Source organism: Leptosomus discolor, unplaced genomic scaffold (genome assembly GCF_034619465.1).
Source record: "Leptosomus discolor isolate bLepDis1 unplaced genomic scaffold, bLepDis1.hap2 HAP2_SCAFFOLD_33, whole genome shotgun sequence".
NCBI lineage: Eukaryota > Metazoa > Chordata > Aves > Leptosomiformes > Leptosomidae > Leptosomus > Leptosomus discolor.
This window is the reverse complement of record NW_028237861.1, coordinates 2,419,452-2,434,138: the sequence shown is the minus strand read 5'-3', so window position 1 is coordinate 2,434,138 and position 14,687 is coordinate 2,419,452. Positions and strand designations below refer to the sequence as shown.

Here is a 14,687-nt window from a genome sequence, read left to right as displayed (position 1 = left end):
CGGGGCGCCTCCCCAATGCAGCTGCAGGCCACAATCTAGTCGCGATCCGAGTCACGGCACCAAATTGTGATAGGTAGAGACACGGACAATTTACAGTGTCAAAATCCAATGCGAATTTTATTATATTAGCAAGCGAACAAGAGCAAAGGCAGCGCTGGGCGGCCGGGGAGTCTGCGCTCCACCAACGGCTCGCGCCTTCCCGCCTCGTGTAAGCACATTATATACAGCCTCATTTCCTGCATTCGCGATGTCGCAATCAGGGCGATACTCTGCGCATGTTCCTTCTGTTGCTGGGGGGTCTTTCTCTGCCTCCTGGTGGTCGTAAGGATGAAGGCTGAAGGTCTTCCTCGTTGCCCTGTGGGTGAACTTATGCAAGAATGTGACTACTCAACCCCCTCAGCTGCGGGTCTTGTTTACTTTGCCGGATGTCCTTCGGTTGGGCTATCAAGCCTTGGGGGCACATAAATCTTCCCTCCATACCTTCCCATACAGGTTTAATGAGCAAAGCACAATATGTTACTTATTACACCGACCATCCACCTTCAGGTCTCTGCTGATAACAGCAAAGGAAGAGGTAGATACTGGGGCAATTTGAGAGAGGACCCCCTCCCCAAAAGGAAGGCAATCCTAAATACACCCCAAGCTTTAGGGAGCCAGCCCAGAACAGCCGAAAATAAAGTTAAAATGAACTCTTTCGCATTCCGCCAGCCCCCAGCCGGCAGCACACCGAGCGCCTCGGGGCTCCGGTGGGAAGGGAAGACAAAGAGCGGGATAAAAGAAAATGGATGCATCCCCGGGGTGCTGGGCAGCGTCCCGGGTGCCTCGTCCCCGCAGCTCCCCCCGCCCGGACTCCAGCCCTCGGCGCCGTTACCTGCTGCCCCGCACCGGGGCTGGCGCCGCCAGGGCGGCCGGGACGCCGCGGGCCCCCCCCGGGCCCGGCGGGCTGAGGTAGTGCGGGCCGAGCGCCCCCCCCACAGCCCCCCCCATCTCCACGAGCCGAGGTGGTGCGGCCCGCGTTCCCCCCCCCCCCCCCTCCACGGGCTGAGGTGGTGCGGCCCGGAGCGCTCACGTGACCGGGTGTTGCTGCGTCGCCTGGCAACGGGAACACGGGAACATGGCGCAGACGGCGGCGGGTGAGTGCGGGGCTGGGCCGCGGCCGGGCCTTGAACCGCCCGGCCCTCGGCTGCCCGGCCTCCCCGGCCCCGCGGGTGCCCGTGCCCAGCCCCGCGGCGGCCTGCAGCTGGCAGGCCCCGGGGAGCCGGGCTGGTTCTCACTCTTCCCTCCGCTCTGGTTGCAGGCACAGGCCATCCCCAGCCCAGCAATATGGAGGAGGCCGCCGGTGGCGCAGCAGAGGGCTCTGGGGTGGAATCCGGCTCCGCTGCGCGGGATATCGTCCGAGTTCCGTCGCCTCTTGCTGTGGAGGTGATTTCCTTCAGAACGTTCGCGGGGCAGCATGACGTTCCTACGCTCTCCTTGCAGAGTGATGGCTTCATGGAAGCAGTTTCAATAGGGAGAAGTAAAACAAGGGAGCGGTTGTTGAAGTCTTGCCCTGCCTATTAAAAAAACAAAGTTAAATGTAGTTGTAGTTCTGTGTGTCAGCAGCGTCCTGAAGCACGTGCTTCTCACTCAGCTCCCAGATGGCTGTAGGCATGTTAAACGGGAGGTTGCCCCCATCTCACAGACACACGTATGGGGGCTGTGTTCGAGGTTGGTGGTGATAAGTTTTCTTTGTCTGTTGGTACTGCACGATATTTGAATTTGGCAAATGATGGTACGGGATAAAACAGTGTCTCTTTAAAAAGAAGATAATAGTTTGGCTACGTGTAGCACCAGCTGGAGGACTAAAATCCCTAAGGGCATTTTTTTAAAAAATAGACGTGAGCCAGAGACACATCTGAAATTAAAAGTGGTGTGTAGAATTTTTGTCAGGATCTTTACCGTCTTCATGCTGCCTGGGTGACTGTTTTTGTGAACGAGATTAAACTTCAAAATTAAACTCCCATGACAAAAAGCAGTTGTTACAGCACCGTAGCATGAGCATTAAACCAAATGCACAACCTGCTGTAACGCTGCTATTCTGCTTTTTGCCTGTGTGTGTGCTAGGCAGTAGAGGCGGAGAATGGGAGCGACAGTGAAGAAGAAGGGTCCGTTCCTCTGCAGGACCAAAAAGAGACATTTCCCCCAGCAGAAAGAGGAGCTACAGAGCTGTTTGTTAGTTCTGCAGAGGTGAGACACTAACAACACACACAATCTTATTCACAGAAGGCATGGCCGGTATTTGTAACTTCAAATTCTCCTGGGGCGGTTTTGTTGCTGCCAACACAAACCCGACCAGAACTGAACAGAGAGAAGCTAACTGGTCAGGCACAAAGTCTACAAAAGCTGTGACAGAGCTGGAGAGGTTCCTCTGTTGTGCTGCATGTGGGTAAAGGTGGTTTTTTGATTGGCAGAGGCACAGCTTTGCCAGTGTATCTGTGGGCTGAGTTTAGAACAAGGCCCTCTTGCCTATTCTGTGTCTGCATCGTTCTTGTCTCGCGATGACAGAAATAAGCAGATTGTCAGGGCAGACTGAAAAGCTGTTTCAGGTGGTGGATTTTACGTTTCAGGAAAAATCCCCTGAGACTTTCTTGGACAAAGTCGAATTAGACAGTTGTCCTCCTGCGTTGAGTGACATGGAGCAGCCAGTAACCGAGAGAGAAAACCCTCCCCTTCCTTCAGGAGCTCCTCAGCAGGTGTCTGCGTGGTCAGCGGAGCGGAACAGCTGCACAGAGTCAGGTATCCTTCAGTCCCTTGCTAACAGTACAACACTCCATACCACCTGTCAAGCGCAGTTTCTAGTTTTCTCCCTTTCTCGTCATTGTTAGTCCAACTGGAGGCACAACGCTTTGAAATCTAAGCATTTTCTTTGTCTTCTTCTCTTTTTTTTTTTTTTTTTTCTTGGGGGGTGGGGTCCAGGTGACATTGGAGAACCCATTTCTCTCTGCTCAGAGACTGCCTTTGAGCAGTTGGATCAGCTCACCAGTGAGCATGGTGACCAAAGGCGGGAACAGGCATGCCAGCAGCGTGGAGCTGAGGGGCACAAAATGAGTGGAAGAAGTGAAGAAACCGTAGAAGAAACAGAGCTGGTTGTCTTGGATCTAGAACATGTGAGAAGTCCTCAAATCTTGTCGTTCTTCTTCGCAGACCTGCTGTTTTTATTTGTATGAAATACACAAGGTAGATTGTCAGCAGCGGCTCAGCCATAGGCTGAAACCACGTGTTTAAAACAGGCTTTTGCAGAAGTACTGACTCCTGAGCGTGTCTGCTCCCTCAGGGTTAACCCCAAACGGGAGGCTCAGGAGGGAGCCGTGTAGTGGGTAAATCTGGTACTCCTCAGTGCTCCTGAAAGAGAAGTACTGTCAGCAAGAGCGAGGGGATGGGCTCTCAGAGGCAGCTCTTCTGATGTGTTTCTGACTTTCAGATATCCTCAGTAGTGGCTTTCTGCTGTCAACAAATAGCCACTATGTAACTCCTCTCACTCGTTACAGTGAGCGTAGCTAAAGTAAGAATGCAAGGGTCTGTGGCAGAAAATACGCTGTGTTATTTAACAGCGGGGGTAGCAGTAAGGTTTCTTCATAATTTCTTTACACAAGTACGTTGACTTGTATCAATGTCATACTTCTTGACAGCCTCTGATGAGAAGATTCCAGGCTGCCCTGAAGAGTCACCTCACTAAGCAGATGGAAAAAGTGAGCCTAGAGCTTCAGGAACTGGTACGTGGCATTCTTACTTTGCCGTCCCGCAGCAGCCCACCCCTGCCCGAGCTGAAGCCAGGTAACTGGTTTCCTCTTGTGTTTGCAGAGGGCAGCAGCGAAGAAAGGGCAAGCAGAGAGGGAAGAGCTTGGGCTGGTTCTTTACGGAGCGCAGCAGCAGCTGGCCCGCCTGCAGCTGGAACTGGAGAAGAGCCACGACCGCCGTTCTCAGGTGGCCACAGCACGTCAGCAGCTGGAGGAGGAGCTGGGGGGCCTCAGGCTTACTTACAAGCAAATGTGTCAGAACACACACGATGAACGCCAGAAAGGTGACCGAGGCAGCCCTTGCCAGGTTTCCTGGCTCTAGTACTGTGTGGAGAAAGGGATTTATTTGAATCCAAGGCAAGCATTGGATTGAAAAATACAGTAACATTGATCAGGAATAAGGCACTCGCTGAAACCTTTCACAGGTATTCCTGGTTGTTTCTAAGACCGTGTGGCTACCTTGTACTTCTGAGAAGGTCTTTAGGACTAAAACTGTTCCGGGCAGATGGGCTGCTCTGTGACTTAGAAGGAGGAAGATCCTGTCGCTCTGTTACGTTTGCCTGTGTCTCTGTAAGGGTGTGACGAGATCGCAAAGGTCGTGGGTCGTGAGGGGCACCCGGGAGCCTGAGAGTGCCATCCGTGTGGGAACCCGTCCCAGCCAAAGAAATGGACTTGACTCATGCTGGTTGTGCTGCAGGCCTGTGGGTAGGGGACAGGGAAACAACTGTGATGGCGAGGGTAGCTCAGCGTAGGATAAACTGCCTAGAAAGGTTTGGCAGGTTGCTGAAAAAAATAGAGAAGCATTCAACAGACTGAGAAAGAGACAGTTCCGTTTTGGGGCAGAGGAGTGGAGTCACAGCCTCCTGAGGCCGCCCCTTCTTTGATCTCCTGGGCTTCTGAGTGCTGGGAAGCAATGAATTGCTTACCAAGATATTAGCTGTGCTTGTGGAGCTGTACTCCAAAGCTGATGCAAATTCACATTTCAGGGGGGCTGATTTGGCTGGTAAGTGTGCGAATTTAGCTTTGGGTGCTTCTGTGTTTCTTTCCCTTTTACCTCTGTTTAAAGTGTGTCTTACAAACATACTTTCCTGTAAATATTTTTCCCCCTGCCTCCCCAGTCTCTGCAATGCAGATCCAGCTTGAAAACCTGGCCTTGCCCCTCTTCTACATGCAGAACATGGCCCATATGCACCATAATATTTTACTAATGAAACGGTCGACAAAGAGGGCTGAGCTGGAGAAGGCCCAAGCTGACGTGGAAAAGAAAAAACAGGTATCAAGTAAAACTCTCTTCTTTCAAATAAATAAATGAATTCAGGTGACGGCTAGCGGCGAGTCTCGGAGGACGTGCTGCCTTGGCAGAAGGAAGGCTGTAGTGAATATACAGACACCATGGAAGGTGCGTGGGGATATTTTCCCCAAATAATTGAAAATGAGAAGAATCCCCACCACCAAGATAGTGGCATGTACTGAACAGAATTTTTTTATGAGCCTTATAATAGGAAGTAGTAATCAGTAGTGATCACTCTTCACGCAGGCAACGGGGGTGTGGGGGCAGAAAGATATTTAGCAAAGAAGTATCGTATGTTGAAGTCTGGAGAATTGCTCTGAGTCCCAAGGAAGAGCGAACTTGGAAGGTGAACTGAGCGGTCGGTGTGCTGGAGCTCCCTCTGCTGCCTCCTGCTTGCAGCAGGACACCAACTAATTACTGTTGATGCAGAATTGTGGGCAAACGGTTGAGATGGAATGGGTTTAGATGGTTTTTAACAAAGGATTTTAAACCATAAATTATCAAGATTCCCAGCTGCTGGAGAGGTGGCGCAATGTAACCCATGCTGGCAGGGATGAATGCTGCTTCAGATCTGAAGGACCAATTTCCTACTGTGGGTGGAACGATAAAAACCAGCAAAGAAGGTTTTGTTCTCTTCAAAATTGTCACTGCTGCATTCAGGAGTCATTTGGATAGGAATGGAAGAGTTTCAGTAGGAATCAAAGCTAACTGAATTCATTTTCAGCCCAAGTTATTGCTGTAGAATTTAGTTGGTTAAGCCTGAGATTATGTTACTCATCCTGAGCTGTTTGGCTCTGCCTCTCTAGGATCTTCTGGTAGACCGCTTGACCCGGAAAGCCTACGAGCTGCAGGAACAGATTGCTCTGTTCGAAGCTCAGTTTGTGGCTCAGGCAGAGGACACAAAAGTAACTCGGCAAGCAGCAAATGAGGTAGGAGAATGTGTTTTTTTTCGCTTCTGGTTAATATTTCCCTCTGGAAGGACCGACCCCGTTGGCTCATGCTCACGTGGTAGCTACAGTGTAGGACAGAGTTGTATGATCAGTTCCTGTTTGGAGGAATGAAGACTTTTTTGTTTTGTTTTGTTTTGTTTTGTTTTTCCCTTTGTCCTCAAGAATTGCCTATAAATCACTTCCTCCTCCACCCTCTCTGCATTTTTTTCCTTGCAGACCTATGCTCTGTGGTCGGGGGTGACCATAAACCAGAGGCACGTTAGCTGAAGCTGTTCCTGCCCAGCGTATTATGAACACACACCAAAAAAAGGCATTGTAACGTGAATTTGGTTTCCCAGCCTAGTATAGATTTATCCTGTCTACAAATCCTCTCTCCCCCAGGCTTGTATGGAGGTTCAGGCTATTAACATGGAGAAAAAGCGACTGATGAACCACTGGAATAGCAGCTTGGCGGGAATGAAGCAGAGAGATGAGGCCTATATCGCCACCCAAGCGCTGCTGAGGTACGGTATCTGAGAACAGTCCCAGGAGAGACCTCACACGGGTTGGACGAGAGGGATGCTGAAAGGGACAGTGCGTCTCCAGTTTATTGCTGCGCATGCAGGATATGTCAAGCAGAACAAGTTTGCTGCTCTGAAGCACGTAGTAAGGTTAAAGGATAGGAAGCACAGTTCTTTGTCACTATTCTGTATCCAAAACACAACTCTCCCCCAAAATGTGTGGGGTTTTTAAAACTGTTTAGAGTTTTTCTGTTCATATTTTAGTCCTTTAGAAGAGTTCCTTCACCTTTGCAACATCTCTCAATCCAAAGAGCTAGACTTCAAGAGGGATTTTACCTGTCGCTCTCAGTTAGGGTTTTGTGATGCCTTCAGAAATCATCAGGAAAACCGTCCTGTTGTTGCCAAAGGAAGCGCTTATTTGCTCTGGAGTCAGCCTGGCTGATTCCCTGCAATGTGCTTTTATGGTGGCATCCTGGTAAGAGTGGGGGGTGGGGACAGGACTGAAAGCGGGAATTAATTTTCCTACGTACGTTTGCTTTTCAGTCTTCTGTCTCCATCCATCTTCTGATGACTCTGCACTGTCACAGCAGGGTGGCCTTTGTAAAGATCTTCCTCCTTGGTCTGTTGTCGCTGCAGTAGCGTGTTTGAAAAGAGGAATTTGTAGATGACTGTTCAGCGCGTGAGTCTACCCCTGTGGTGATTTTCCATCCTCTTTGCCTCTCCAGCAAGTACAGACATGACCTCAAGTCCCTAGAAACGGACATCCATGGCTGTAGGAAGTCAATCAGGAAGGAGGAGGAGAAGAATGAGTTGCTTGTCGCCATCCTGAGCCGTTCACAGAACGATGCCAACATGACAAAGAAGCTGATTGCCCAGTGCCTTTCCAGGCAGGAGGCCTTGAAGGTGGAATCTGGCACCTACGCTCGCGTTCTCCACGAGACAGAGCAGGCCCTCAACAGGACCAGGATGGTGAGGAGAGTTACTTGGAAGAAGAACCTTTCAAATCAGACACAGATGTTTAATCCCCTTCCCCAAACAGTTGTAGTGACCCTGTCTCCTGTCTTTCCTGCGTTTAGGATCAAGCTGCTTGTCTGAATCAGTTGCTGTCCGTCAGTAAGGACATAGAGAAAGGAACTGATGCCAAAGTGCAGATGGAGAACGAAATCATGGCAAAGCTTCAGGACCAGATGGTGTCCAGCAAAGCCACAAAGCACTTCTCGCAGCTGGCTGCAAAGCTCCGTAGGAGAAAAACAGACCTGGTGTGTTATCTCTTCCGTTTGGGAGGGCGGGGGAAGGAAACCGCCCTGAGCGGTGTTTCTCAAGTGTGTTTCGTCCGCGCCTTCGTTCTGCTTTTCAGACCTGAAGTTGAAGGTCTGCTGAGTTTGTGACTTCAGTTTGGTTCTTCCAGTGCTCTTAGTGCGGGATTCTGGTGTACGCGAGAGGGTTTGGCCAAAAAGGCCTTGACACATAATGTACTATTCTTTCTTTGCTTAAAAAATGGGACAGAACGATGAATTCTGGGAGTTTTTACCATAAAGTAGTACCAGTTCTTATGTATTGGAGGAAGACAGTGGATGTGTAGTACTGCTGTACTCCACATTGAACTAACCTGTATCTCTGTCCGGCATCATGGAATGCGATACAGGCCTGCTCTCGTTCCTGAGTGAGGATTACAGCCCAAGGAACAATCGAACCAGACCCACAGTTCTTTGTGGCACGATCAGTTGCTCTCTTTGGGAGTGTGTAACTGGAACAGATAGAAAAACTAGAAGATCCAGCGTAGTGTTTGTGGTGTTGAGTTGTGTGGGCTGGCACTAACAAGGCACCCACACCTCTGTATTTCTGCGGGTTACTTCAGCCTGGCCCTGGGATTTTTAAATCGGGGGCATTATCTTGAGCAAGAGGAAGAGTTCCAGGGCTGGCTTCCGTTGTGAGAGAGGGGCCCCCCGCCCCCTTCCCACAGGCACACCAACAAGTGGACACTCGCGTTGTCTCCCATCAGCACCTGCGGTGCACGGCTGGATGTAGCCAGAGAGTCGTGGCTGCTGGCGGCGCGGGGGCAGCAGAAGTCATCCGGCTGCATTCGCGCTGCGCTCAACAGGCACCCGCCTTTCTGGCTGCTGCGGTGGTGGTTCGGTGAGGGACGTGTTTGTCGGGTGTGGTGGAGAATGTCCTGCTCCGGTGAGCCGGGCAGCTGGAGACACCCAGGCAGGGCAGGTAACTGCAGAGGTGATGAGCGCGGCCTCTTAAAGGCTTTGGGATGTTTGGGCTCCTTCATGCTCTTCAGCAGCCTTATGGCAGAGGTAAATGTTGGTATCTCCGTCAGGAGATGGAGAAACAAAGGTACAGAGCGGGTAAGTGGCTGGCTCGCAGCTTGTGGCACAGACCTGGGAGGAGAATCTAAATCCCCTGACTCCTGTGCCTCGGGAAGCGGGCGTTCCAAATCAATGGGCTGCTGCTGCTGACAGTAATTTGTTTTCTGTCTGTTGGCGTTCCTAGGAGCTGCATTTTTCCAAGGTTGAGAATGATGTGGCCCAGGTTATTCTGAATGCAACTCATACCAGCTGCAGGCTGACAGTTCTCCAAAACACACTTTGTCAGCTGGACAAGGAAGTAAAAAATACCCGTGACCTGATCAGCTGCAGGGAAAGCGAGATTGCAAGGTGCAGTCTCCTGACCGAGAACAGGCAAGCGGTGCTCAGCCAGTACAACAAGAGGTTGGAGAAGATTCTTGCGCGGCAGGGGGTATGTACATTCCCATTTCAGTCCCAGGCTTGATTTTATTCTTTGTGGTGACCACAGGTGCCCCTGATAAATGTAACTGTGTAAGTGCTGAGTAGTTAAAACTTTCAGGCATCAGTATAGAGGTTTAAAAGCTGCACTAGTTAATGTAAATGTTTACGTCTGTCAAACAGCTCTTAGTGCACGGGGGGGGGGGGGGAGGAGCTGGCGTGAGGGAATTGTGAAATGAGGGTGTGCCCAGCACAGATTTCTGCAGGGAGTTGTCTGCGCCCGATGAAAACGTTGAATGACATCAATACTCTGGGAGTAACTAGGGTCTCATCAGAAAACCTGCAAATACTGACAAGGGGCGAATGGAGCAGGCGGGGTGATGTAGATCACTTGGTGCTTGGCCCCATTCAGCTGATACCCAGGTCTGCCCCTGGCACCGTGAGCTGCAAGACCTTTATAGAGCCCAATGCAAGAATGAGTGCTGTGGCAGACTCTTGGACACCCAGATGTGCCTGTTGTAGGAGCTTAGGAGGCCCCTCTCGCCCCAGAGCCTGAGAGCTGTTCGGGCTTCCCTTGCATTTGTTCCCGTGAGGTCAGGAATGATTGGTCCCATCCAGCTCCTGGGAAATAGAGGCACAAAGGAAGTAACAGTATAGCGGAAGTATTCGGTAGGCATCTCAGCAGCTGGACCGGCCTTCTGCAAAAAGTGCTTCAGCAGCTTCTGCCTGATTAATCCCCAACCTTGCCCTCATCCAGGGTCAAGAACTGGGGCCACTGGAAATGGAGATCAACAAGCTGTCCAAGCAGATAGAAGAATATCACTCTGAGGTGATGACGCTACAAAAGCACTGGCTCAGTCAGCAGCAAGAGCTGGTCAAGTTAACACACCAACGGGAGGAACAAGTAGCCTCCCTGGATATGTTAAAGAAACGGATCACAGTAATGCAGCAGAAGAAAGTGCGCAGGGAAAGTAGGTCATTCCCCAACTCTTTTTAAAACGTTCAGCTGTGAATGGAGGAAAAAGGGAGCGAGGGCTTACGGACGGGTGAGCCAGACCTTCACCAGAGAATGCGCCGTGCTCCTACGTCCGTGTGAGCAGTAACGCAGGCGGCCCCAGCACTGCTCTGGGGCTACGAGCCAGGCACCTCTGCTGCTCTGCCTGGCGTTATTCCCTGTCCCGACTGATCCCGCTGCCTTAACGGGCACAACCGAACCAAAGTGGCCGTGTCACGTGCTACACTTCTTAAATAACGTTTGCAAGTAGTTGGTGGGTAAATGTCCCCACCACGATGGCGCTTCCCTTGGCTCAAACCAGCTCTTTTCCACAGCAGTCTCCTTCAAAACCGTATTTGGGTTTTGGGCTTGTGGAAAAACGGTTTGGCTGGGTACGTGGGACGCAGGTGGCTCTGCAGGCAGCGTTGTCTGGTCTGATGGCAGTCTGTCACGCCTTGCCTGTGTTCCACCTGCTGCTTGTGGGAATTTTAAGACTTTTTTTTTTTTTTCTGTTCACCTGTAGATGAAATTCAGCAGGAAACAAAAGAGCAGAAGGACATTGAACGTCACATGAGGAACATGTCCAATGACTTGATAAAGCTGAATGTGTTGATCCACAAGAACAGCAGCAGCTTCGAGGAGCTGCAATATGGCAACACGATCACCGAGAACGAGTTTGTGCGCTCTCTCAAGGTACAGACATCTCATTTCCAGGTCTCAGCCTCCCGTGCAGATCGGAGGCAGACAGTGACCATGTAAATCTTTCTTAGTCTGACCACGTTGTGTTGTCTGACAATGTTATGCTTCCCAAACCCAGGCAGCAGAAAAAGAGTCGGTTAAGATGCAGGAGAAGCACAGTCAGCTGACTGAGGAGAAGGAAAGAGTCCTAAACAGCCTGGTGGAAGCAGAGTAGGTACCAGAGAGGTTCTTGCTTTGTGCCACCCTCTTTGAATGTAGGTGTCCATGTCACCTTTCCACTCTGCTCATCGAACTGAACCTGCAACAGCAAATGTGCTTCTGTCCTTCTCGGAGAAGATGAAAGGAGTTTCATGGATTTTTGGGCGCAGAAGCTGAAAGGTGCTTTAGCTGTCTCTGCAAGCAGCGAGAGCCGTGAGGATGTCGGCTTTAACAGTTCCAGCAGGCTCGTGCTGGACGTTGCTGAGATCTGTATGGGGTGACTCTGCCTGCGCTCTCCTCCGCCAGTAACTCGGAGCGAGCGTGCTGCGCTGGGCAGCTCACTGGGGTCCACCAGCCCCCGGCAGCCTGGGCACACTTGTTGTTAGTCACCGTGCCACCACCGTGCCACGTTGTGGATGGCGGAGCTCCCTGTCTGGTTCCACGCTGCTCCTGGCTGCCCTTTTACGTGTCCCACGTGCAAACCCTCAGGTTCTGCTGAACCTTCAGCTCCATGTTCAGGACTGAGCTCGGGAGCGTGCTGCCACGCGTGCACAGGGAGCGAGCGTCCTCTCGGGCACTGACAAAGGTGCCGCTTTCCCTTTCTGTCACTGAAGGCATCAAATCCTGCTGTGGGAGAAGAAGATCCAGCTGACGAGAGAGATGCATGCGGCGGTGGAGTCTGAGTCAGGGCACGGCGAGATCCACGCCATGAGAACAGAGATTCACAGGATGCAGGTGAGCCCCGGGGGAGGAGCACTGGGGAGGGGAAGCTGCACACGATGGATTCAGCTTCGGCGTTGCTGAAGGCAGGAGATGAGAAACGGGCTGGGGAAGCAGCATTGCCAGGCCACAGCAATGTTGGAAATCGTACACCCTCCAGCTGGGCTGAATGAAATACATCCAGCGTGCGTGCTCTTCGTGCCTTCCTTGCGCCTGCCGTGTAACGGGCTGCAGCAGAGTCTAGAGACACCTGAGAAATCTATTTAAAACATAATATGTTTGCCACCTTATGCCGTGACCCCAATTTATAAGCAAAGGAATGTTGATGACTAAATATTGCATCATCTTAATCACTGGTTAGGGAAGCCTTCTGTCTTCTGGCAAAGCAACTCTTCCCTTTTGTTCCCAGGTTACTTTACTCTTCTGCTTTTCCTATTGCTAAGGAGTTCCAGTGAAACCTTTTGAAGATTACTTTAGACGAGTTGATAATCCAGCCCTTTGCTTTCCAGATCCACACAGGGCAAGCCGGGTTTGGGTTTAGAGCAAATTTGGCTTGCCAACGCTCACGTGTCACGTATGTCTGGTTTATGTGGAGGGGATGTGCCGCACAGGATCGGTTCGGTGCCGTTTGTGAACATTTGTTACTTTCAGCCTATTTCATATCTTGACACACGGCAGGTCCGCTATGGCCAGCTGATGAAGCAGCAGGAGAAGATGATTCGTGATATGGAGGCATCTGTTTCTCGCAGAGAGGTGATAGCGCTTCGTGGAGAGGGTCAGAACAAAAGAGACAAGAAGCTTGTCCCCAAGAGCGTCTTCCACTGCAAGAAACAGGAGCTGAGAAAGAAGATCAGCAAAGCCCAGAAGGTGAGCGAGCAGAGCAGGGCTGCAGGAGTTCACCGAGGCTGTAAGGAGCACCAGGGTGGGCTGAGCGCAGACACGCGGGGTGTCGGGACACAGACGGGACAGGCTTTGGAGGCTCCTTAAAAAACCCCACAGGAGAGTTCTGGGGAGATGGCTGGGAGTGCAGCTGGACGAAGAACCACACTCTGCCCTTTCCTTCTCTTCCGTTTGCCAGAACGTTCAGGACTGCAACGCAACCCTCCTGGAGCTGGAGAGCGCCCAGGCGTCCCTCGGTGCCGCCTTCTCAGAAAAGCAGCGAGAACTGCGCAGGCTGGAGGCTGAGTGCGACGGCCTCGGTGCAGACGCAGAAGCTCGTCGGAACAGGAAGCGACGGGTGAGCGGCTCCGCTCCCTGGAGCTCGCAAGCCCAATGGGACCGGCTGCTTTCTCCTGGTGCCAGCTCCCCGTCTCCTGTCTCGCCACCATCCTGAACTGAGTGTGCTTGGCATTTTAGCGGCACTTTAAGTTAACTGAGCACACCTTGAGGGCTCATGGGGGTCCTGAATTGGGGCTGCAGTTGTACTCTTAGCGAGGCAGCATTCACCTGGAGACATCAGCCTGCAGGACATGGTTTGTGTCTTGAAAATACCCGGTCACAGCTCTCCTCTGTGAGCACTTTCTGGCTGCTCATATGTTACAGATTTGAGAGCCAGCTGAAGGTCTTGAATGGCCTCCTGCAAAAGTTGTAAGTTGGTCAAACTCTGTCCTGGCGAGGGTTGCCCTGTGCATGCAGGTATTTCTCTGGTTTATGGAATTCTGTGATGAACATTTAATTTTTATTTTTTTTTTTCCTATTGGCTGACGTGTAGATGTGGTGCTTAGGGACACGGTTTAATGGTGGACTTGGCAGCGTTAGGTTCATGGTTGGACTCAATGATCTTAAAGGTCTCTTCCAACCTAACCACTTCTCTGGCTGTACGCGTTAGCAGCTGTTCTGCCGGTACAAGAGGGACTTCATAGCCCTGTCCCTCTTCAGAAGCCCTTCCCTTTCAGAATGTGATGGTTCCAGTACCGGTGACAAAAGTCACCTGCCTTTCTTAGTGCTTTTCTCTCTGCGGCCTGCTGTCAAAGCAATTTCTGTTGTTGCTTTCCTCAGAACCTTTTGGAGATCGTGTCCTACCAGACTCGCCGGAAGCACCTGCAGGCGCTGAAGGAAGGGACGTACACTCCCCTGTGCCGCACGGAGCAAGCCTGGAGAAATGAGCACCAGAAACTGCGCCACCGGCTCCAGACCATCGATGCCATCATCCAGCAGATCCAGCAGGACCATCCCCAGCACTACCGGACTCTCCAGTGGCTCAGACAGTGCTTGGGCTCCAGGCTGGGCTCGCAGGAAGCCTGACTGCCACGAACCCCATCCATGTAACCCTCAGCTCTTGTTCTGCTGGAGCCTGCAGGCTTTGTAAATAAACAAATATCTAAAAAATAAGTCTGTGTAGCAGGTAGTGGTCACCAAAGCTGTAGCAGTGCAAATGATTTTTCTTTCCTTGGCTGCACAAGGGTGGCTTCATCCCTCCCCCTGGCCTGGGGCGCTGGGGGCAGCCGCCCCCTTCCCCTCCGGGCCCCCCCTCTCTCACCGCCTTTCCCTGCAGCTCCGGGAGGCGGAAGGCCCCGGCCCCGGCGGGGGAAGGCGCCCGCCCGCTCCCGGGGCCGGTCCCGCCCCGCAGACGCCTCCGTGATGTGAGGCCGGTCCCGCCGCGCCTGCTGGGAGGCCGGGCCGGGCCGGCGGGGCCATGGCGGGGCCGGGGCTCCTGGCCGCGCTGCTGCTGCTGGCGCTGCTGGGCTCCGCCGCGGCGGGCAGCCCCGGGGCCGCCGGCTGCCAGGTGCCCCCGGGCGAACGCTTCGACTGCGGCCCCGAGCGGCTGCTGTCGCGGGCGGACTGCGAGGAGCGGGGCTGCTGCTACGCACCCGCCGGCTCCGGCTCC

The 14,687-nt window shown here is 52.4% G+C and overlaps 1 protein-coding gene across 1 annotated transcript; it reads left to right on the top strand.

Moving 5' to 3' along the window:
- The first annotated feature begins 1,303 nt into the window (after positions 1-1,303).
- LOC147412579 (coiled-coil domain-containing protein 40-like) lies at positions 1,304-14,185 on the top strand. The gene is made up of 18 exons (XM_086481218.1): positions 1,304-1,422; positions 2,607-2,775; positions 2,956-3,146; positions 3,669-3,752; positions 3,841-4,060; positions 4,895-5,049; positions 5,874-5,996; positions 6,399-6,520; positions 7,243-7,486; positions 7,594-7,776; positions 9,017-9,262; positions 10,007-10,220; positions 10,767-10,936; positions 11,061-11,152; positions 11,755-11,875; positions 12,539-12,727; positions 12,939-13,097; positions 13,859-14,185. The coding sequence occupies exons 1-18, from the start codon at positions 1,324-1,326 to the stop codon at positions 14,102-14,104; spliced, it is 3,027 nt and encodes a 1,008-aa protein (XP_086337344.1). The 5' UTR covers positions 1,304-1,323; the 3' UTR covers positions 14,105-14,185.
- Positions 14,186-14,687: the final 502 nt, after the last annotated feature.